Here is a 26025-nt window from a genome sequence, read left to right on the forward strand (position 1 = left end):
CTGGAGGAAGTGGGGGAGGCAAGGGAACTTGGGATGATCATTGATAGAAATTTGAAGCTCTGGTGACATGCTGTAAAAAGCAGTGAAGGTAGCCCAGAGGAGTGCTGCAATACTAAAAAAAGGTTGCTGACCAGCAGAAATGGAAGAATTGTGATTCCATTCTATATAGTCCTGATAGACTACACCTGACTATTGAACTCAGATTTGGTTCACCAGGATTTGAAGGAGATAAATTAACCTTGGAAATAATACAGAGGTGGATAACAAAAATTATAGTAGGACTGTTCAATGTTAGTTATCAGGAGTGACTAAGGGAATATATACTGCAAAGTTTGCTAGACAGAAGGAGGGGTGACATGATTGAGACATTTAAACTATTGAGAAGGTAGTTAAGGGTTGACACTATTTAGTTCTTTTGTATGGTAGAAAAACAAGGGAAAGGAGTCATCCCTGAAAGTTGCAAAAGGAAATAATAAGCAAGAGGGTGAGGATTGGTTGAACTGTGGAATGCATCTTATCAGTAGAGTGATGAGAGCATAAACAGTGAATGAGTTTAAGAAGTGGTATAATAGACTGTGTTGTCTAGGATGGGTCTCCACCAATGAGTTTATAATAATGATCCTGGCCAGGCCATGTAGGACTAGTTGCCAAAGCAGTGCAAGACTATCAAGATCCTCCTTTCTGGATCTCCACAGGTTGCACTGCACAGTAAAAGTGAGGTGTTAGTTCCTGGTGAACAGAGTGAAGATTATGGGAAGAAAAGCACAGAAGCGAATGAAAAATGAATAGTTCTGATACTATCCCTCCATGGCAGGTTTCATCCATCATGAACAGGTGTGCCATATGGAGGGTAGAATCTAAGGCATGGTCTGCGAGATCAAATCAAGCAATAACGATGCCATCACAAAGATTTTTTTGGTGTGTGTGTGTGTGATTTCCCAGTTTAATGTACTGTACTTTTCATTTTGCAGAAGTAAGCCAGCTTGCCAAACATATTACAGGTCGCAGTATATTTCACATTTGGGACTGGATCTTTAGAAGAGCAGAGTGAAGGATGCTAATTTACCACCTGGTTTATGCATTGAGTGGAGGTTGTATTTTTTAAATATTCTTTTTCTTTTTTTCAGAAATAGACTAAGCACATAAGATAAATATGGATTTTGTAGTAGAGAGGAGGAGAAAAGCCAGTATTTTTGGAGATCTTGTGGGAAAGATAGTCATTGGCTAAGAAGGCATCATGAATCATGAATGTGATTAGTTTCAGAGGTTGGGGGAAGTTTGTTCGCAGCAGATAGTTCTGATTCCAAACCACATCAACTAATATTTTATTAATGCCACATGGTTGAGGATGAAAGAGGAAGAATTGTTGATGAATATACCTGTGTGTGTGTGTGTGTGTGTGTGGGCAGCTTTCCTATGAACTGTAAAAAATAAAATGCACTGCATACAATCAAAGATGCACAGATGATAATTAACTCTCACTATAGCAAACTCCCAGGAAACAACATACCAGTTATAGTTGAGTTCAATGCAGGTGAATTTCCTTTCACCAAATTCTGTTAATAAAAATGATCCAAATGGAACAACAGAACAATATGGACATACTTATGCATGCTAAATGCAATTTTTTTTCATTTCCACTGAAAGAGGAATTGTATACTGCAATATACAATTTCAACACCTTTTTTCCATTGATCTACTGCAAATTATCTAACTAAAACAAAATTTTGAATGATTTGACACATTTTTGTCATATCTACGTAGCTATCCAAAATACCAACTTTCAATAAAATCCATCCGGCTATAGTCCTGAAATAATTTCCAAAGTCTATAATTTTCTGATGGTTATTTTTATGAAATGCTTCTCACTGCTACCTAGCCAACTTTTCTAGTTGTAAAAATTATTCCAAATGACAGTGAGATTGTGATGTGCAGATTACTTACTAAAGATCAAGTGTAATGGAAATAAGAAGACTGACAAAGTTATATCCCAGAAATGATTAATAATAATCTCTAATAAAAATAGTCGTAAATAGTATACAATCAGTTCTTGATTTATGACAGAGTTAAATTCCAATGATCCCGTCATAAGTCAAGAAGTCTGTAAGTTAGAAATCACCATATGAACCATAAGGATATATTAACAGTTAACATATTCCTAAATGCTAAAATGTGTAGATCGGTCTATTATATTTTTAAAAAATTTTATTCTTTACTGATAGAAAATTACAATATCAAATCACTGTGTACAGAATATTGTACTGAAATAAATAATGAAACACATAACATACAGTGTTTCAGTGCATTCCCAGTGAAATAATCAGATGGAAATATGTGGAGCAAGAATTTCTGCAATTCTTCAAGCTGTTGCTTTATTAATTGGATGATTCATCGGAAGAGGCAAGGAAGGCTGGGTAACCATCAACAAATTCTTCAAATCCAGGAACTGCAACAAAGCATTCTGAGGATGGTTGATCAAATTTATTATTATTATTATTATTCAAGCCTCCATGGAGTCAAAAGGCTCATCGTGGGGAAGTCCTCCCCCACCTAAGAAACACAAAGTTATCATACCACTCCTTAAACTCATTGACCGTTCTCGCACTCACAACTCCATCAGGCAATGCATTCCATGGTTCAACACCCCCCCACCATGCAAAGAAACCACTCCTCACCCTCTTGTCATCACTCCTTCCAGCTGTACAACCAAGCGAAAGAACTCTCCAGTGTCAACCCTGTAACCACCTCTCAACAGTTTAAAAGTCTCCATCATATCACCTCTCCTTCTTCTATCCACCAAACTCTGCAGTCCACATTCCCTCAGCCGATCCTCATAATTATCATTGTACATGTCCACAGTTAATTTATCCCCTTCAAATCCTGGGAACCAAATCTGGGAACAATAGTCCAAGTGTGGTCTGATCAGGGTCTTATACAATGGAATGATAACTGTTTAATCTCCGCAGTCAGCATCCTTCTCATTATTGCAGCAATCCTCTGTGTTACCTTCACCACCTTTGCAATATGTCCCCTAAATTTCAGGTTTCTTTCAATCATCAACCCCAGATCTCTTGTCTCACCTACTTCCTCCAGTATAACTCCCATAGAGTATGCAGTGTCACATCGATGTTTCCCAAACCTCAAGACCTTACATTTTGCTGCATTAAACCGACACCCCCATTTATTTGCCCATCTATCCAGCTTATTCAAATCCTCTTATATGACTAACACATCTGCAATATTACTAATAATCCTTCCCAGCTTCGCATCATCTGCAAACAACGGAATATCCCCTTGCAATCCACTGATAATGCCATTGATATAAAAGTTAAACAATATAGATCCCAGTACTGAGCCCTGTGGGCTCCACTTGTAACCCTCTGTTTCCTTGAAACTGACCCACCATACACAACTCTCTGATACCTATCAGACAGCCAATCCTGAATCCAGTTGACCAATCTGACATCCACACCCATATGCTGCAACTTAAATGCCTACGCTAAGTCTAAGAAAATGGCAATATATGCCTTTCCCTCATCTAATGCTCTTGTAACGTTATCATAAAAGGCTAGCATATTGCAAAAACAAGAGTGCCCCTTCACAAATCCCTGTTGACTCTCACAGATAACATTACCCTCATTTGCCCAATGCTGTATACGGTCCCTTACTACTTTCTCCAAGATCTTACTAACTACTGATGACACCCAAACTGGCTGTTAATTAGACACTTCCAGTCTGCTACCACCCTTATTCAATGGCACTATCTTACCTTCCTTCCATTCCATGGGCACCTTTCCCACAGCCAGTCTTTCATTGAAAAGCCAGGTGAAAAGCACTGTCAGTTCCCTAGCACATTCTCTCAAAACTCGTGGTGAAATACCATACAGGCCCACGGCTTTACTGACATCCAGAGTACTCAGTATTTGAAACACACTCTCCTCCTGTTCCTCTAAACCTCGAACCTACCCAATCCCTCTAGCATTAAAATGACTCCTCCAGGATGAAATACTCCAATAAAGTGTTCATTGACCAATCCCACTATGTCCTCTGCATCAGTCACTCTATTCCCATTTTTATCTCACAATATCATTCTTACACAGTCATTTCTCCTCCTACTGGCCATATCTAAAAAATTTCCTAGGATTTTCTTTGGATCTTCTCTCATATCCCAGTTTTGTCTTTCTTACCATACTAGTCACTCTTCTGGCCTGTATCTTATACTCTTCATGCATCTTCTCTTCACCTGTCTCCTTGTATCTCTTCCATAGCCTCTTTTTTTGCATGCAATTCCTGTTTATTATTGTTTGTCATCCACTTTACTCCAAATTGTGTCCTCTTCTTCACTCGTGGTATACAACTTATCATTGCTGCTAACAAATATTCTTTCATAATTTCCCACTAATGATATCCTGGCCTTCCAATTCCTCACTCCATGAAATTTCCCCAAGTTGACGTCTTAGACTATTATAATCACCTGCATTATAATTTCACATACTTTCCCATCTCTTTGATACTCCTGCATGTCTATTCATTTTCCAAGTCAAAACCATATGGTCACTCTCTCCAACTGGTGGAAGAGATGTCATCTCAGTTATTATCAACTCTTCTGATGCTATAACCAAATCCAAAACTCTTGAACCTCTAGTTCCCTCTATTACATGTTGCCTAAGACATTTGTCCCTCAAGAATTCTAGAAATTCCATTCCCTTATTCTACAATGCATCTTCCTCTCCCCAATTTATACTACTGTAGTTAAAATCTTCCATAACAATCATTCTTCTTGCACTTGCCAAACTCAACTGTCTAAACATTTCCTGGTCCCCACCCTCTGTGCTCCTGGGCCTGTAGCAACAACCCATTAAATATCCTGTCTTGCCTACCTCCACCTCACACCATATGCTTTCAAAATCATTAGTGCCACAGCCTTGCAAAGTCTCCACTCTTAGAGGACATAGGGCATCACTTATCATAAGCAGTTCTCCACCACCATGCTTTCCCTTCCTATTCTGCCGAAAAATGCTGTACCCAGCGACTTCTATTCCTGTTATCATATCCTCTTCTGTCAACCACGTCTCAGTGATCCCAATAATTTTTGGCCAGGCTGATGCTATCTGCAACACCAATTCCTTTCCCTCATTCCAGATACTCCTGACATTGGTATAAAGCATATAAATGCCATTGTTTCTATACCCAGCATTATCCCCTCTGGGCTCAGTGTTAGCTGATGTCGTCCTCCTTCACCCAAGTACCCATTCCCACAAGAGGCCACCCCTGCTACCATCCTCCGTGGGACACTGACTTGTTCAGAACAGCAATCTCTCCAGATGCCTACGTCCCTCCTCATTCAAATGTAAGTGGTCTCTCGCATACAATTCCTCTCTGTCCTCAAACGCACTCCAAGCCTCCACATATTCCAGTCGTCTCTTGTCACACATTCTAGCTATTATATCATTCAATATTACTGCTCTTTACTCAGCTCGTCATTATCATACCTAGGCAACACACACACTATCTTTTCTCTCTGTGTCTTCTTTTGTACCACCTTAACTAAAAATCTCATATCTCTCGCTGCCCTATTTACACCACTACACAAGTCCTTTGTTCCCACCATCACAATCATCTCATCCACCCTTTCACTTCTCTTAACTGACAAAGCCACACTTCTATTGTTCCTCCTGGCAAACGCTCCTCACGCATCCTATCTTGAACACCACAATCATTGAGTCACAATACATTATACCTCTTACCATTCCCTCACTCCTATTTTCTCGTCTTCTTTCTCTCCAACTGTTTGCATTTTCTCCTCTTCTAGCACTCCCATACCTCTCTCTCATTCCGTCTCTCCTACTGTTTCCATTCTCCCTGTTATAGCATTCCCATACCTCTTTCATTCCTTCTCTTCTACTGTTTCCATTCTCTCCTCTTCTAGCACTCCCATGCTTCTCTCTCCTAGTGTTTCCTTTCTCTCCATTTCCATTCTCTCCTCTGCTATCATTCCGAAAACTCTCTCTTTCTCTCCCCGACTCTGATTTGCCTTGCATTTATCTCTTCCATTCTCCTACCTCATCTTTCATACTTCTCAAAAGACATTTCAGCTCCTCTATCTCCCTTTGCAGATCAGTCATGCTTAATCGAAATTCACTTTCCCAAACAAAATCATCTTCTAAACTTTCACAGTCACTTACGCCTTCTACATTATCAACTATTATTTTCTCATTCATATTTTTTTTTTATTCTCTCCTATCACAATACTTGTCTTCCGGTATTCATTTCCCATTTCTGGAGCAACAAGGTCGGTTATTGAGATATCTACTGCATTTATTTCCTCCCACTGCCTGCACTTTATGCACCTCCCCCTCTCTCACAAGCCACATATCCAATTCCCGAGAAGCATACATGCCGCAAGTACTGTATGCCACAAACTCCCTTATTATACCTTATTATATTGCTTATAATAGAGCTTATAATAAATTATAATATAATTCTATTATAACTTGTGAAAGGGCTAGCCTCAACTTCAGAGGATGATGTGACAGCTAGATTGGACTTATTTAAAAATTTGTACATTATTACCAACTTAGGCTGCACAAGTTCCCTTTTCTTTTCTGAAGCAAGTAATTGTAGCTTGCAAGGTGTTTGAGAGCTTTCCTTCCAAATAACACTCAACATTTTCATTGTCAATCTCTAACTCATTAGGTAGCAGCACTATCTTTTTGCCAATCCCTTGTAAGGTTTGTTGTTGTCAACTTCTGTGAATATATGAACATATATTTTCAGCTTCTTCTTCTTCTTCCAGACACCATTCAAACTTTGCTTTTATCTCACATAGTATTGCATTGCAAAATATTATATTCATTCCAATATTCTTTCAGTTTTCTCAGCATCAGCAATAGCTGGAGATAAAGTATTCCTTAAATAATATGCCTTGAAGACAGCAATAACATTCTGATCCATGAGTTGCAGGAGTGAGCTGGTATTTGGTGAACGCATTAATGGGATGGCTATCGTAAGTACAAGTGGTTGTAAGTCACAAATGAATAAGTCAAGGACTGGTTGTATTAATACCTTATTTGTATTTATTTGAATTACTTTATTATGGACTTCTTTTCTGGCCTAGATAGCACTACCATTTTCTAACCAACAGCCTGTGAGTTCTAATCACTACAGTATGTTTCATCTCTTGATGAGGGGAAGTGGATTATCTATCCTTAGTCCACCTATAGTACTGAATGTGTGATGAGTTTACAAACTTTCAGGAGTAGGATTCAATATATAATTCAGAAAATTGCAAGACTTTTATGGTAATGCCATTTTCCCTAGTGGGGACAACATACCTGAGTATGTTTGGTAATTCTTACCAAAGAATTATGAAGAGCTAAGAGTTATGAAGAGATAAAAAGGAAGTCACAAGACAGGATGTTCTGATGTGCTGCTATATTTACCAATTTTCAGATTGATGCACCAAAGAAGAAGAGACCTTCAAAACATATACAGGCATGTCAAATTAATGCACTTTCTAATATAATAAATTTTTAAATTAGTAGAACTTTAGTTTTAGCCTATAGGTAAAAATATAGGAAAAGTTATAAAAGTCTTCCTATTTTCTATCTGTAAGAGACTTCTTAATTTCTGTTTATCTAATATTAGAAGATACATGAAAATTTCCAAACATCCTAAATGAAAATGAATTAATTTTACATTAGTTAATTCCACTAATCCTGCTATAAAATGGCTACTCTCTCTCTCGTTTCACTATACTGTATATGAACCAGTTCCTCTGAGGATGTTAGTGGATATCACTTAGAAAGTTCAATATAATTGTTTAAATACAAATTTTGATTACTCATGTTTTTTAAATTTTTAAAATTCTGTTATATGTTGATTACAGTAAAATACACATACCCAGATTAGAAATCGATGAAGGTACCACCTGACCTGAATTTTTATCTATTGATTCGGGTGATTCCTTTTGTTTATGTACATTTGTCTCTTTGGATTTTCCACATTCTGCATCTTCATTATTTTTCGAGTCCGTCCTTTGTAGTTCAGATGTTGAGTGATCTTTTGCTTCATGTAGTACTTTCCTTCTGTTTTGGTAATATTCTATTACAGTACACATACTTCCAAGCAGTGTAATTAGGAGCAGCAGACTTAAAAGTACACTAAATGCCAATAAAATATATACGTTGTGTTTAATGAAATAAAAATGTGAACATAAGACAATCACAGACTAATTTTCAGTAAATTAGTTAGATTAAACTCCACTCTCATATGAGAAATGAAATTACTTTGTAACTTTAATTATTTATTCAAAAATAAATTCACAAACAAAGAAAAAAGTATTGCAGAGGATTGCTCCAATATTGAGAAGGATGCTGATATACACAGAGAAGGACACAGAGATAAAAACCAGTTGTAATTCCACTGTATAAAGTCCTGATCAGACCTCACTTGGACAAATATTCTTAAATTGGGTCCTCAGGATTTGAATGGGATAAATTAACTGTGGAAAAGGTATGGAGGCAGATAACAAAGATGGTTTCAGGCTGTACAATGTTAGTTATGAGGACAGGCTGATGGAATGTGGACTGCAGAATTTGATAAATAGAAGGAGGAGAGATGATATGATTTGAGACTTTTAAACTGTTGAGAGGTAGTTACAGGGTTGACACTGGGGAGTTCTCTTATTTGGTGGAACAGGGGGAAGGAGCAAAGAGGTGTTGAAACATGGAATGCATTACTTGATAGAGTGGTGAGAGCACAAACAGTAAATGAGTTCAAATAGTGGTATGATAGACTTTGTGTTTTTTAGGATAGGTCTCCCACAATGAGTCTTGTGACTCCTTGGAGGTCTGAATCATAATAATAATAATAAATGGTACATTTCACAGGCTTTATATGCTATAAATAAATGTAGAAAAAACTAGAAAAGATTATGATTATTGTTAACATTTGACCTCCATGCAGTCAGAGACTCATCGTGGGAGGTATTCACTTCTGCATACAATGCTCATCCAACCGCATCTTAAACTGATTCAATGTGTCCACATCCACAACACACTCAGGCAATGCATTCCACTCACCAACCACCGTCTATGCAAATAATCTGCCTCTTGCTCCCACCCTCCTTATACAGTTCTCAGCAATGGCCTCTTGTTCTAATCCCTTCTCCCATTCTATGAAAAATCTCTTCCATGTGTACCTGATAACAACCTCTGACCAGCTTATATGTCTCAATCATATCCTCCCCCTCTTCCTCCTATTCATGAGGCTCTGCAAGTTACATTTTCTCAATCTATCCCCATATTCCACATTCCAAAGACCACTGACTATCTTTGTGAATCTTCTCTATACCTTTTCCAACATATCCTCATCACCATGAAAACCCAGCGAACAAATCTGTGCACAATAATCCATATGAGGCCTGATTAAGGCCTCATACAATGGAATCATAATCTTTCTATTTCTGCATGTCAGTGTTCTCCGCATTATTGCCATTATTCGATGTGATGTCTTCACAACTTGCACAATGTGTGCAATCAGATCCTTGTCCACCATCACTCATAGATTTCTAATCTCCTTTACTTCCGTTAAAGTCCCCCCCAACAAGTGTATACTTTGCATCCCACCGTTGCTTACAAATCTCAAAACCTTACATTTGGCAACACTGAACTGATAGTTCCACTCACCTGCCCATTCATGCTATCTATTCAAGTCCTCTTGTAAGGCATTAACATCAGCCTGATGGTGCATCGATCTCCCCAGTTTTGCATCATTCGCAAAAGATGGATATCATTAGTTCCACCCAACCCAATATCATTAACATACAAATTGAACATCAATGGCCTCAAAACTGACCCCTGCAGCACACTGCTGGTGACCTTTCCCTTTTAGGATACTGCACCCCCATATACAACTCTCTGATACCTATCTGACAGCCAGTCATCGATCCAACACAGAAGTCTGTTATCCAATCCCATTTGTTTTAATTTATTTAAGAGCTTGTCATGTGGCAGTCTATCAAAAGCCTTTGCAAAATCCAAGGTACACCACTGTATATGCATCTCCCTTGTCCAAGGTATTTGTCACCTTGTTATAGTACATAAGGTAGTGAAACATGATCTCCTCTTAACAAACCCATGCTGATAACCAAAGAGAATACTGATGTTATCAACCCATTTCTGTATCCTACTTCTCACCAATCTCTCCAGGACCTTCACCACAACTCCAGATATACAGACTGGCCTATAATTTGAAGCTACAGCCTTATCACCACCTTTATGCAGTGGAATAATTTTACCCTCCTTCCACTCCCTTGGAACCTATGCTCTTGCAAAACTCTTATTAAACAGACATGCCAATGCATCCTATTGCCTTATTAACATCAATGTTATTTATTTCCTCAAATACATCCTGCTCATTCACAATTAAGCCATCGTCTCCTATGTCCTCTACACTTAAGTTCCTCATGATTCCACCCTGATTAGGATGAAACACCCTTATAAACTGATCACTGAATACCTGAAAAACGACTTCTGTATCAGTTACCATTCTACCACATTCATCCCTTGGCTTAATTTTTCCATGATGATTCTTCCTTTTACTTGCCATATATCTAAAAAAAACTCTCTAGGGTTTATCTTAGCCCGATTTGATAATTTCTGCTCATACTCTACTTTTATTTTCCTTACTAACTGAGTCACTCTCCTGGCTTGTTCTTCATGTGACTGATTGTCATTATTCATCTTATACTTCCTGCAAAGTACTTTCTTTTTCCAGATTTCATGCTAAAGCTACACATTCATCCATTTTACACCTACCTTATTCAGCCTTTTGGCCTTTGGGATACATTCATACATTGATGCTTGTAAGTTCCCATGCAGCATTTATTTCCTTACTGCTCATCTCCTCGTTCCATGTTATAGCTCCAAGTTGTTTCCTAAGCTTGTCATAATCACTAGCCTTATAATTCCACATGCATCCTCTCCTCGCAAAAGTCTGCATACAACTAGTCACAACACAGGTGTAATTATTTCATGATCACTTTCACCAACTGGAGGAAAATGTGAGATCCCTCTAACAATTACATCCTCTCATGAAATGATGAAGATAAATGTAAAAATATATAAACTCACTGAAAATAATAACATAAGTAGCAATACTGAGCTAAAAGTAGTTTCTATAAATAACATGCTTATGAGATACTCAGCTCACTATTTAGAATGGCTCAAAGTAAGTTGTTGGTATAGTTAAAATAATGCTGCAAAACTGGATAAAAGATTTCCAAACAATAAGTAAAATGAGTCCATGTTTAGACTGCAGTGAGAAAGAATCTTGTTGAATTCTTTAAAAACAGTATGACAGGAAATTTCCATTCAATATATGAATGGAAAGTTTATTGCAAAACTTATTAATATTATAATACTGAAACAGTTCATGAAGTCTGACATAAAATGCATAATTTTTTCTTAATGCCTACCACAAGTCCTACCACACTGTAGTAGGACTTGCAGTTGACTCTCTGCATTTCCATCTGAGTATGGTATCAATGATTGTTGATCTGGGATGGCCCAATTTATTTCCGATTTGCCAAACAGATAGGCCTGCAATGGGCATCCTATCACAATGTGTCTCTCAAACTCTGTCAGTTCCCTTCTCGCAATCCATTTTTTTCCAGACACACAGTTGCACTGGTTTGGGAACATCATATTCCTTTAATTTATACTGGCTACAAACAGATGACTTGTTACATGGCATAGTGCACCTTGCCCATGGGGTGTCTGTTGACTTCTTTTTAAGCAGTGTGTGTGTATTTATACATACAGGGTTTCCCATAATTCTTAGTGCAGTTTTAAACTTTAATAGGTTCAACATTATAAAAGTTACAGATTTATAGTATATAATAGCTTAAAGAGTATGTAATTAAGTTTTATCTACAGTGATTTGCTTCTTATTAGTGCTCAACATGATTGCTATCTTGTGTGATGCATGTAACTAGACAATTTTCGAAGTTCCGAAAAACGTTTAATAGTTGCTGAGCAATGACTGAATCGATTGCATTTGTAAATTTAGTTTTAAGGTCATCAAGAGAAGCAGGTTTTGAAGCATACATTACTGTTTTGATGTGACCCCATAAAAAAAAGTCTAACGGAGTCAGGTCAGGTGACTGAGGTGGTCATGCAAGAGCACCTCCTCTACCGATCTGCCTGTCTGCGAAAGTGTCATTCAGAAACTTTTGTACCTGCGCTGCATAGTGACAGGGTGCTCCATCCTGTTGGAAAATGGTTTTATTCATAAGATTTAATCTCTTTAATTAACAAATAAAAAAATTCTGAAGCATTGCTAAATAAGATTCACCCCCTGACAGTGGGCTCATTGATAAAGAATGGCCCAATAATGCAACACCTCCTAAACGCACCACACATTAAATTTTGGTGAGTCTCTTTCGTGCTGCCACATTTCCTGAGGCTTCTCTGTACCCCAAATGCAACAATTGTAACAGTTAACTTTCCAACTTACTGCTTCATCTGAAGACGTTAACATGTCAATAACATCTGTGTCATTTTCCATTTGTGTCTTCATCCGTTTACAGAAATTCAACCAGGCATGATAATACTCTTTTTTGTAGCAGTCGTAATTTTGTAAGCATTTTATAAAACTGTCTGGTTAGAATTCTGTGCACTTTGGTTTTTGTTACATTTAATTCAGCAGCAGCATGTCCCACTGATTTCTTGGCACTCTAATCAGATGCCCTTTCGATTTCGACCACATTCACTTCCCTTGATGAATGCCTCCTTGATCTGGGTTTGTCATGAATTGGTCCAGTTTCTTTGAATTTTTTCATCCAGTTATTAATGATGTTTCTCTGGGAAGCCTCCTTGTTATAATGGGCAGAGAATTTTCTTCTTACTGCTGTTATGGACATGAGTTCAGCAAGTCACAGGATGCAATTGACTTTTTCTTCAACATTTGCCATCTTCAATCACACCAGTCTAAAAAAAAATAAGAAAAATGTAATGAAATAATAATATTCATGCATCAAAAATTCTAATAGTTATACTTTCAAATGATATTTATTGCAACTCTGTAACTGTCATACTTTTTGAAGCAGTTAAAGATCAAAACTGCACTAAGAATTATGGTACAACCTGTATATATAACTATGGTGTCCTTTATTCTGCTTTTAGTTAAAGTCAAAAGAACACAGGATAATGAACAAAACTTGAAATGCAAAGGCAGAAAATATTAAAACAAAAAAAGTGTGAATAATAAATTCAAATCCTATATCTGATGTTTTAATTTCTTATAACATCTTAGCTACATTACATGACAAAAAACTATCCAACTAATAATAGGCAGATGATGCACAATATACGGCCTTTTCCTATTAATTTCACTTTCTCTAAAGGTGTGGCTGTTTCAACAAACATGATTCTGAAGAAATCAACATACATTCCCAATGGAAAAAAAGATATCTTCCTAGTTGGAGGAAATGCTATCTAGACCCATGAAGAAGGATAAATTTTATCACTGATAAAACAATACCCCAAGCAACTCCAATTTTTCCATGGAGTGTGAGTAATATTTTTTGAAATCATGACAAACATACTCAGAGAACAAAATTTCTTTCATTTTCAGAGTACAGCAGCAAAACAGTTCCACAGGTCAAACATAGTAGAGGACATAAACCTGATGTTAACAAGCAGAGAGACTTCCCAATCAACTGATGCATAATCTTGCTGATACATAAGCTGGAAGATTATGCCTGAGTGGGGAAAGAGTCTGAGTAGTGTCATATGGAAGGCACTCTAGAGGAATGTTACTATGAGAAAAGTGGTTGTTGTCATGTATAGGAAATATGTGTGAAAGTCTATCTCCTCTCTCATGTATGTCACTGTTATCTAACTAAACTATGAAAAGTGCAATAAATTACCATAATAGCATTGCAATCCCTAGTAAAAAAATGTAAAAGACAACAAGACAACTGCTCCTTCATATTCCACAGTAGTAAATGGAGAAGCAGAATCCAGGCAAAAGCTGGTGACTTGTGGTATGTTGCAAAGTTCAGTTCTAGGACCACTACTTTTAATTTGTATATAAATGATATAGGAAATAACCTGAAAGGAAATATTCAGTTGTTTGCTTATGATGATGCAAAATTAGGTAAAGTAATAGCATGGAGAGCTTGCAGGATGATTTAAATAGGCTGCCAATATGGGTAAAAGATAATGGACATCAATTTAATGTGGAGAAATGTAAAGCTATGCATTTGGGGATAATAGATTACAACATGTGTTCCCCAATGAAGGAACTGTATTCCAGGAAACAGATGAAGGCAGGGGTTAAATTATCCCATAAGATTACTGTAATCCACATCTGGATTAGTGTGCTCAGGTCTAGTCTCCTGGGTTTATTGGGGATGAGTAAGCAGTGGAGTGGATTCAAAGGCGGAAACCAAAATGTTAAGTGGTCTGTGGAATGTTCCCTATGAGGATAGATTGCGGTTTTGTCCATCAATCAACTTCTGTTGATTGATGGACAAAAAAGAGAGAATATGATAGAAACATTTAAGTTACTTGAAGGGCTTTATAGGATGGATGCAGTGGAAAAGATTCAGCACTTTTCTAGAAGGAGGTCATCCCTGGAAGTTGAGAAAAATGCAGTTAGTAGGGGCATGAGGACTAGTATAAATTACAGATACCAAGAAATTATATTCATGATTTAATCCTTTATCCAAGTATAAGCAAACAAAGTTTGCTTATGAAATAACTTTACAAATTGGGCAACTTGTATATAGAGGCTAATGATTTCAACTCATTTGCTTTAGTATCTTATAATGCAAAGCACATATATTTATGGACATGTATAATGCTATGCATGATTTGAAAGGTCACTAATAAGACCGGTTTTGACCTATATTGAGGTGAAAAAGTAAAGGAGTGCTCACCAGAGACCAAATGGTGTTAGTATAGGGTGCAAGCGAGCCTGATAGTATCATGAAGAAAGAAAAGACAGATTGATAGTATGAGATAGAGAAAAGGCTTCAGCTCTTTTATATCATCATATAGCCAAAGGCTATCAGGTTTCCTTTTTCACCAATCTCATAATATCAGTGAGTGTACTGGAGAAAGTTTTTTTTTTTTTTTTTTGCTGGATGTATACAGTGTGTGCAAGAACAGTGTGTGACGAGTGCAAGAGATCACAAGAAAGAGATGAAGGAAAAAATCAGGAGAGTGGTACTGAAGAGACAGAAGTGCTTGGCAGTGGAAACAGTAGTAGTGCAAGAGATGAACAGAGATGGGAATACAAAGGGAACAGGGGAAATGTAGGGGGGGGGGGGCTCAAGTGGACAGGGAGATGTGGCATAAGGAAAGTGGATGTTGAAAGTGGGTGATTGTGTGAATGAAGATGGAGTATATTGCAATGGGGATGGGGAAGTTGAGAATAAGGAGATATATGTGGTAATTGGTGATAAAGGTGACTGGGTAGGTTTGGTGGGGGAAAACACAACCAACACATGCTTGGACAGGACTGGCTACACACCTAAAAATGAACTGCTGTGTTTGCTTACAAATGCCAAAAGCATCAGAAATATGGGGGGGGGGATGAAATGGTTTCAGTGATTGAGTTGATTCACCCCAAAATCATCAGAATAAGTAAAACATGGTTTAATGAAGATGATATTATAATGGGAATGGAAATGGAAGGATATGGTATTTTTTCGTGAGGACAGAAAGGACAAGAAGGGAGGGAGAGTGCTGCAGATGATAGCAGTGGAATTAAGTCAACATAAGGTAGACCTGAAAGGGAGAAATAGTGGCAATGGTTATGAAGGAGTCTGGTGTAATGTGAAGGTTGAGAGAAAAACATATTTAGTTTGATGTTGCTATAGGCCTGGGAATGTGAAGGATGGTGATAAAATATATAAACAACTTGGATTAGTGAACAAAGGAAGGGTAATTATTATAGGTGATTTTAATTATGGCAGAATAGATTGGAATGAAGAAATAGCATTGGGGAATAAGAAAAATTAATTTCTTGAGTTCTTGAGAGATAACTATCTCAGGCAGCATGTAAAGGAGGGCACACGAGAATCTAGAGTTCTACACCCTCTGTCCAAAAAGAAACCGAACTTTGGATAGAAAATAAAACACAGGCCAATTATAATTATTCAAATCATTTATTTCAATCAATATACTCTTGCTCAGCTTCGATACAGCGTTTGGCATGGACAAATAATTCGTTAAATGAGATTTTTATATCGGTTTTTGGGATACTATTGAGGGTCGTGGTTACTGCTGCCTGAACGCTTTCAATGGCATCGTATTGCTTTCCTTTCATCGGCAAATGAAGTCGGGGGAAGAGAAAGAAGTCACAGGGTGCTAAATCAGGTGAATAAGGTGAGTGATCCAACACACACAAACTTGGTTTTTGCTCAAAAACTGTTTCACAATGTTCGAACGATGAGATGGTGCATCATTGTGCAAAAGTGACCAGCTGCTCCATCACGATATTCATGAAGTATGCGACGAATTCTCGCTATCAATCGCTTCAAAACTTCGAGATAAAACTCACTATTGACCGTTTGGCCAGGCAGAAAGAATTCTTTGTGGATAATGCCCTTGGAATCGTAGAAACAAATTGGCATCATCTTTCCTTTTGAATTTTGCAAGTGACTTTTTTTCGGATGCCCCTTTTCTGGGGGTCTCCACTCAGCACTTTGTTTCTGGTTCATAGTCTAAACACCACGTTTCATCACCAGTAACGATCATTTCAAGGAAGTTTGAGTTCTTACAAGCGGTTTTAATGAGTGAGGTCCTTGCAGTGCATTCCCTCTAGTTTAGATTTTATTCTATTATTTATAATTTTTGTGAAAACTTTATATATGGTGGGGAGTAGGTATAGGTCTGTAGTTTTTAATTTCTTCCTTATTGCCCTTTTTAAAAATTAATATTAGAAGTGAATTGTTCTAATTTTTTGGAATTTTTCTCTGTTTTAGGCATTTATTAAAGAGTTTAGTCAGCTGCTTGATGACAGCGCTTTCTCCTAATTTTAAGAAGTCTACCATAATTCCATCTTCTCTTGGGGCCTTTCCATTCTTCATTTCCTGCAGTGCCATTTCCACTTAACCTTGTAAGATCTCATGGTCATCATGTTCTTCCTCACTTGAGTTATCCATAGACGATTCTTGGATGTCCCGGTCTTTGTCTTCATAGAGTTCAGTATAAAATTACTGAATTCTTTTGATTATTGCATCTCTATTTTTTATAAGTTCATCATTTTTTCCTCTTACAGCAAATATATTAACTAATTATATATCAGTCTGAATAAAAAATGCATCCTCTTTATAAGTAACACAAGACCATTTATTATTATTGTAAAATTTTTAATAATGAAATTATTTTTTTTGCTACGTTTTCACTTTTAACATTTATATCTTGAATCATTAATTGAATGTTGTGGCCACAAGCTAGGATGCTGCTGAGTAAGAAGACAGTCAGCAACATCCTAAAGGTATGTCCGAAATTTCCCTCTTATAGTCTTCATATATTTATCTATGTAAAACTTCGGTAATGCCCTAGAACTGAGCAAAAAGCCAATGACATTATAAAAAGGGGCACTCCTAAACAAAAATAGGCTAAATAGCCATAAAATTAATAATTTTTTAAGAGGAATATAGTTTGCCCATGCTTTGTAAGTCCCTGGTTGGTGTCTTGCCAAGAATAGTCGATTCATGCTGAAGGGGAGAAAGATGAAGGGCATATGAATTGGTCGCCAACACGCAAAATCACATGCTTTATAGGTAAAATTTTCCAACTGTTATACAAGCAACATAGTTAACTACAATAATCATAAAAGAGAAGTTAATTTTCTGACCTGTAATAATAAACAAATCATACCACAATATGGAATGATTACCCTATTATCGGAATGAATTCTCCTTTTTCTGACATGTGCAGAAGTGTCGAGGGATTTCTAATCGGTGGGCGAACTATAACATGGGAATTTTCCCAGAAATAAAACCTATGTCTTGAATAATTTTTTTTGGAAAACAAAAAACAATTTCATCTCTGCCATTATAAATAAACATTGAAAATACATTATTATAAAACTCTCAATAAAATAAAAATCTTTGGCCTATACATATAACTATATTTTTGAATTCTGAGTGACTCTGAAATATATTGGACATATATATTCTTCTTTCCCATCTTTCCAAGTATCCACTATTAGTAGTCAAATTTTCCATATTCCATCACAGGGAGTATGAAATAAGCTAATTAATGCTATCAGTTGAGTTATCTCTGCTAAGTTCCCATGCTGAGATTAACTGGTACCCCAAAGTACAACTGAGAACTCATACTCTAAAGATTAAAATGATGTGTGCATTATCATAACCTGTCATTAGACAGATTTCATTACAACAAACTTACTGATAATCAAGAATACAGACATTTGTAATGACTAGCATTCCTGAACAAATGTTATAAGTTATGCAAATATGTAAAAAATTATTTACAACATAAAATGCTGAAATTTTTTCACTTGGTTATACTATAGGTTAAAGATACCAAGAAATTTTATTCTTGGTTTCATCTTTCATCGAAGTATAAGCAAATAAAGTTTGCATATGAAGTAACTTCGAGATTGGGCTACTTGACTTCCCTTCTGATGAGACCTCAGTAAAGGTCAAAACCCATGAAGGTAGTGGCCCTTCCCATAATGCATAGCATTATGCATGTCTGTAAAGATATGTGCCTTGCATTATGGGATACCAAGGCTAGTAATGTAAAGTTATTAGCCATCTCTATATAAAAGTAGCTCAGATGTGAAGTAACTTCACATGCAAACTTTGTTTGCTTACGCTTGGATAAAGGCTGAAACCAAGAATATAATTTCTTTGCATCTTTAACTTACAACATAAAATGAATTGGCATTATGCAAATAGAACTGATAACTAAACTGAAACTCCTTTTTTTTTTTACTTAAAAAAAAATATTTACTAAACATTTTTGCTTATCACAAATAGTTGCATTTTTCAAGCCCTGGCCACATATATGAATAATTTACATTTATGATTATGATGAAATGCATTTATATAAATAATTTCTTTGTAAAAAAGTTAAAAACTTCATGCATTTTGTCTGAATCTGACTAGATCTGCTTCAGGGTATATGGATCCACCAGATTTGTAAAAACTGCATTTCTCCTTTGACAGCAGTGCTGGCACTCCATCAGAAGATATGTGTATACATATCTTAACATGGCAAATGCTAAGTTGAGCATCACTCTGTTCACAGGTAAGTCATCGGTCCTCAATATATCCTTGAAAAGCACAAACATTGGGTTTTTCTAAGATGTCTGGTGAAATTCTGAAAGCATCATCACTATAATGGAAGAGGGGAGATATGATAGAGACCTACAAGTTGGTAAGGGGTTGTTATAGGATCAATGGTGGAGAAGTTCTACAGAGAATAGTGGGAGATCAGGGGAGAACCAGAGGTCATCCCTGGAAACTGTATAAGGAGGGTGTGAGTAAGGGAGTGAGAGGCAGGTTTTTTTCGTGCAGAGTTGTGAGTGATTGGAATGCCCTGCCTGAGAGCGTGGTGTCTGCAAGTAGTTTGAATGTGTTTAAGACACGGTATGATGAGATATGTGTGTAAGATAAAAGGACCTCCTAGATGAGTCTTTGACTCCATGAGGTCTTGTTTTAATAATAATAACAATAATAATAATAATAAAAATGAGACTTTTTGTGGTTATGAGAACATCAGTACTTTATTAATATAATCCTGCCTACTAGTTTCGCTAGCAACTGTCTAGCTTTGTCAAGGCTGAACGGTACACACAAAAAATATGAGAGAATACAGAAACGTTGCTAACTGTTAGGCAGTTAAGTTTGAAACTATGCGTGACAATGCGTGCATGAAAACATAGCATCATTCACATGTTACGGAACAGAGCCAAAACGTTTATTTCAGACAAAGAAGAGGTATAGACAGAATTATAACACTATCGCAGAATGGTTTTCTTACAAACATCATCAACAAGTTCCTGTATAAAGCCAACCTCCAACAACAAGGAACAGTCACCCAGTATGCTTCAACAGTAGTCATCCCTTATGTAGATTCGGTCTCTTCAAGATTAGCAAGAATGTTAAAATCTCATAACATCAGAGTGGTATTTAAGCCTACCACTACCATCAGACAAGTATTAAGATCTCCTAAAGACAGTGTATCATTTTTCAAATATCCAGGTGTTTATAGAATTCCATGTACGTGCGGCCTTTCATATATTGGGCAAACTTCAAAAAGCCTGGAAATCAGACAGAAGGAACATGCTGGGGATGTCAATCACAACAGGACAGTCTCCTCAGGCTGCGCACATCATTTTGCAACTTCCAACCATGGAAAATAGCTCTATGCCATATTTGGATGATGATTATGGTTACAGAATTTTCAAGGAAGCGACAGTGGTATTGAGAATGGGTAACAACCTCAACAGAAATCAGGGTGCCATACTGAAAGATATATGGAAAAACTTAATCAACTCACTCAGTTTAACGGAACTACAATATGCGAAAAATCCATGTTACACGTGTACATACAACACATATCAATAATACTGACTGAAGCTTCTCAAAACTTAACTGCCTAACAGTTAGCAACGTTTCTGTATTCTCTCATATTTTTTGTGTATACCATTCAGCCTTGACAAAGCTAGACAGTCGCTAGTGAAACTAGTAGGCAGGATTATATTAATAACATACCAATGGTCTCATAACCACAAAAAGTCTCATTTTTAAGTATTTTATGACCAAATATGTATAATTTAAGAAGCATCACTATGTTACATGCTAGAAGAAATAGGAGGGAGGAAGTAAAGTTTATTGTTTGCTCTGGAATCTGAACATGATTTATGGGCACTTCAAACTACCAGTAAGAAAAATGGGTTTCATTTCTAGGCAATGAAAGTCATCTACTACCTAGTGGTGCTTAGTACCACAGCGCTTTGGCCTTTCCCCTCATAGGTATGGGTGGGTGAAACCTCAAGCTAGATGTCTGCCAATATTAATTCATTCCTAGATAGTTTCCACTTATATGATTGTCAAATGCCTCTTATGTCATATGCTCCCCTCAAAGGGAGGGGAGCATATCCATAACTACTAACAGGCCTACCAAAGTGAAGCTGTAGATAGAGGATTTCATTGCTGCTGACTGACTGGACTTCTCCGAAGTGTGGTACTCTCTACTTTATTTTAGACCATCTCAGGTTCAAGTCCTGGATTATCGTGCAATCTTTGGTTGCCCTGATAACAGCATCTTCAGTGCAAGGTAAACTTTCTACCATTATTTTAGGTATACTGTTAATTACAACTGATACAATATTCCAATAGTTTCTTCTTGTGATAAATATGCTTTTTTATACTTGTTCTATTTCTTGCTTTTACTTCTTTCTTTCTTTTTTTCCCTCCATTAACTTAATATTTCTAATTACTAAAATAAAGAGCCAAAAGGATTCAGTTCGGCGATGAAAAATTATATAAGCAAAAAGTGGATATTAGATTCAGTATTATTTCAAATCCAAATATAGAAACTATGAAACTTTCATAAAGTAAGTTGACCAGAGAGCTTATGGGAATACACTCCCTGGCATTCGTGAGTTGTCTTAATGTGGACTACTTAAAAGACAAAGGTGCCACCCAAGCATCTATATATTCACCTTTTATCAGTCCATTTTGATAAGGTTTCATTGGCCTGACAGCTGTATCGAACTAGTTGGCTCTCTTCAGAGACCAAAAGAGAGCAAAAACTATTGCTCAGTACTAAGGAACTTGAAATGTCAGAGAAATGTATTTTTCGTAAGCGAACTCTTGGTCAATGCATAAAAATAATTACTAAATAAACGGCCTCTGTAGCTCAGTCAGTATAGATGAAGCCCTTTGACTGGAAAGACCTGGGTTCAATTCCCATCAGTGACATGTATCTGGTTTCTTTTGACTAAAGGTGAGTTAACTGGTTTCATATGGAGGTGGAGGGCTTTTTCTCCCAGTAACTCGGATTTTTCATCCCTCAAAATATATACTATGTCAAGGAAGGCAATGGAAACCACCTTGCTCAGAATCATCTCCCTAGTATGGTAGTATATAGCTATTCCCACCAGCCGTATGGCTGAAGGAATAGGATAGGATAAATAAACAGCCAAAAGGCTTCAGTTTTCAATAAAATAACTAATTATTGTAAAAAAATATTGTAGAAATAAATATCATTAAAAATAATAACAAATAAAGAAATAATTAAATAAAAAATAAACAAATATTTCTATTTCACAGACTAAATAAATACTAATTTATTATTAATTATAATAATTTTAGAAAATGATAATCTGAAAAGATGAAGCCAGTTCCGATAACTAATGATATAGTCATTTGTATGCAATTAACTATGAGTAGATTTGCTAGAATAATTTGGCACAAATAATCAGGGTTTTAACTCGTATACATTTTTTATTTATACTAGATGTATAGGCAATTATAAATTTGGATACCATAGCATTCCAAGCACATTAATATGCACTGCTCAAAACAATTAGGAGATATTTTGGTTTTCTTGTTAATTATAAAGTTATAAAAATAATTTACACATGTAACACATTTATTTTAAAATATCCTTAATATACAACAGTGTAGAACACGCATCTGCATAAAAAAAAATCATCTTAAGACTTGTTGAAACGTGTCTTAGCCGTATTAGCATGTGAGAGGTATAAAAGCGTGGCTTGTTGTGCTCATTTCCACAGTGCATAATTATCACTTCAATTGTAAACTTGTAAAATTGTAAACACCTACCACCTAGCATTTTGTTAAAAATGGCAGAGCAACATGATATCCCGGAATCCATGGCTTGGAGAGCCATTAGTCGATTAGCTGGACAAACAGCAAGTTGTCATGTATCTCAAAGTGTAATTTCATGACTTTAGAATCACTTTCTGGAAAAGGGAAATGTTAAGACAAGGTGAAGGTCACCTATCATCACAACTCCAAGAGACGATCAGTATTTGTCATTACTTGCCAGAAGAAATCGAACACTTAATGCAACACAACTTCAAAGCGAAATCGGTGCAGCAACAGGGAGGCTGGTATCAACACAGACAGTATGAAATCGTCTTAATGCCATAGGTGTATATGCTTGAAGACCAATGGTTTGCATTCCACTTTTTATTGCAAATCACAAAAAGCCAAAAGAATTTTGGGCGCAGGAACACCGCAATTGGTCAAATGAGGTTTAGGCTCGCGTACGTTTTAGTGATGAATCCAGGTTCAGTCTGCAAGCAGATAACCGACGTACTTGATATACCATGAAAGTGGAACAAGAAATAATATAAAAAGATCAAAAGAACTGTTTGATCTTGTTATCCGGTCCATGCAATCAAGATGTACCGCTGTTTTGGCAGTTAATGGATACCATACTCCTAATTTAAAAAAATTAACAAAAGCGTTTTGGGCTATTGTTGTTAAAATTATTTCACTCTAAAATGTGTAATTTGTTAAATTTGTAATAAACTTCGATTATTTAAACAATATCTCAAAACAATTATTTGCAGAAATTTATAATTATCCAACAGAAACTAAAATATCTCCTAATTGTTTTGAGCAGTCTATATATATATATATATATATTTTTTTTTTTTTTTTTTTTTTAAAGATATCTAAATCTTTTTTGTTCTTAAAAAAAGTATTATTTATTATCAAGGAGTTGAAAACATTGCCAGTGCAATAATTAATAACCTTTAACATCTGGGACTAGTTTATTTCAAACTCTAGCATTTAGGAGTGCAGGTACAAATGCATAGCCATTTTTATAGCATTTTTTTGATTTATTTATTTTATTTATTGTTAATTTTTTTTAACTCATAAATTATTATTATTATATTTGACACCTCCAGGGAGTCCAGACTCATTGAGGGAGGGCACCTACTCTACAACTCTCCGTCTCCACTACTCAACCTCATTATCTACTCTTCACCGCCACTACTAGTATTTTCACAGACAATCACAAACATCCATGCCAAGGCAGGATTCGAACCTGCAGCCTTTTGTCTGGAGAGCGGATACGCTAACCACTCAGCCAACCCAGAATCTTCTTTACTGCCAGCTATAATATTTACATGACTAAACAAAGCAACACAATTAATACTGTCAAATAATTAAAAGCTGAAGTTAGAAAGATTCCGTTAATACTCCACAGTTTTGATGTTTTGAGGAGTTTTGTTTGGTACCCCTTATCATATGCCTTTTCAAGATTAGCAATACTTACATAGAAATCCTTGTTATATTCCCATGATTTCTCAACCATTTGTCTTAAAATATTATTATTGTCATTATTATTATTATTATTTGACCCCTCCAGGGAGTCCAAAGACCCACTGAGGGAGAGCATGCCAACAGCATCAAACGATTGTCCCCTTCCAACTACTAACTGCACTCAAACTTGCTTAACTTGCAAGTTGGGTAGCACAATAAAAAATCAAGCTGATGTTGAGAGTTTGCAGGATGATTTAAATAAGCTGGCAAAATGGGCGAAGGGTAATGGATGTCAGTTCAATGTGGAAAAGTGTAAGGTTATGCATTTTGGGATTAAAAGATTACCAGCTGTGTACTACATTGATGGAACGGTACTCCGAGAGATTGATGAGGCTAGGGAATTAGGGGTGTTGGTGGATAGGGGGATGAAGTTCAGGGGGACACATTGCTAAGGTGTCCAAGATTACACGTAGGATTATGTGGTTATTGAGGAACACACTAACATCCAGAGATAAAGAGGTTATTATTCCCCTTTATAAAGCATTGATACTTCACATTTGGATTACTGTGCTCAGGTCAGGTTGCTTGGATTCCTTGGAGATGAGGAGGTTGTGGAGAGGATTACGAGGAGAGTGACTAAGTTGGTGAGTGATGTAAAAAATGCTCCCTATATTGATAGATAAAGAGCTTGTGGATTGCAGAGGTTGGTTGATAGGCAGAGAAGAGGGGGATATGATAGAGACATTGAAATTACTAAAAGGTTTTTATAAGCTCGATGCAGGGGAAATGTTTCAGCTGTGTGATAGTGATGGAAGAACAAGAGATCATCTCTGGAAATTAAAGAAAAGTGTGGTTAACAAGGGTGTGTGAGAATGAGGATTTTCGCCTGGAAGGTGGTGAATGAGTGGAATTCATTGCCAGACTAAGATGTGAGTTCTTCATCTGTAAATGAATTCAAGAAGAGATATGATAGATATTGTTTTGCTAGTTTGGGTTTCCCGCGATGAGTCTACTGACTCCATGGAGATACCCTTAATAATAATAATAACTTTTTGTGTAAGCCATTAGTAGCAATGGCTCTACCAATCGACTAACCTTTGCTGGGAAAATAAAAATTAAAAAAATCTAATCACAACTTTATTAATCTTGAAACCAGCTTGTTCTTCATCAATTTTCCTTTCAGTGATTTCATTTAAACAAACTGTACTATATATATTTGAAGAGTGAATCTGAGTGAATTTGAAGTTATTATTATTACGGGTGACTCCAAGGAGTACTTAGACTCATCAAGGGAGGCCCGAAACATTATGTCCATCTCAACTATTTGACATTCACACAGTATCTATCATACTTTTATTAAATTAATTATATTAAATACTTATATTAAAGTATTTTACCTTGGGTATAATAAATGTTAAAGATACCAAGCTATTTGAAACCCGGTTTTACTCCATTTCCCAAGTAAGCAAACAGACAAATAAGTCAAGTTTGCGCCTGCAAGTGTTGCACCCAAGGTAAAATACTTTCTACATTTATATCTCCTCCTGAGATTTTTATTTAATAAGGTCAAAACACCTTATGGTAACTTGTTCTGGTAAAATACTTATAAGCTCTGTATTATTAAAATCTTGGTATTTCTAGCCTGGCTCCCACTGATGAGACTTCAAAAAAAGTCGAAACCGGTCTGGGTAGTGGCCCCTTGCCTTTAATACAAAGCATCA

At 36.5% G+C, this 26025-nt stretch overlaps 1 protein-coding gene across 1 annotated transcript in view; it reads right to left on the reverse strand.

The window, feature by feature from the left end:
- The window catches only part of LOC150103708 (O-acyltransferase like protein-like), a 151230-nt gene that overhangs the window by 34555 nt on the left and 90650 nt on the right, over positions 1–26025 (reverse strand). The window contains exon 5 of the mRNA XM_090397059.1: positions 7903–8162. Coding sequence (XP_090253185.1) covers positions 7903–8162 — 260 coding nt within the window. The remainder of the gene's footprint in view (positions 1–7902; positions 8163–26025) is intronic.

The sequence above is a fragment of the Typopeltis vanoorti genome, chromosome 8 (genome assembly GCF_054136105.1).
Source record: "Typopeltis vanoorti isolate ZY-2024b chromosome 8, IOZ_Tvanoo_1.0, whole genome shotgun sequence".
NCBI lineage: Eukaryota > Metazoa > Arthropoda > Arachnida > Uropygi > Thelyphonidae > Typopeltis > Typopeltis vanoorti.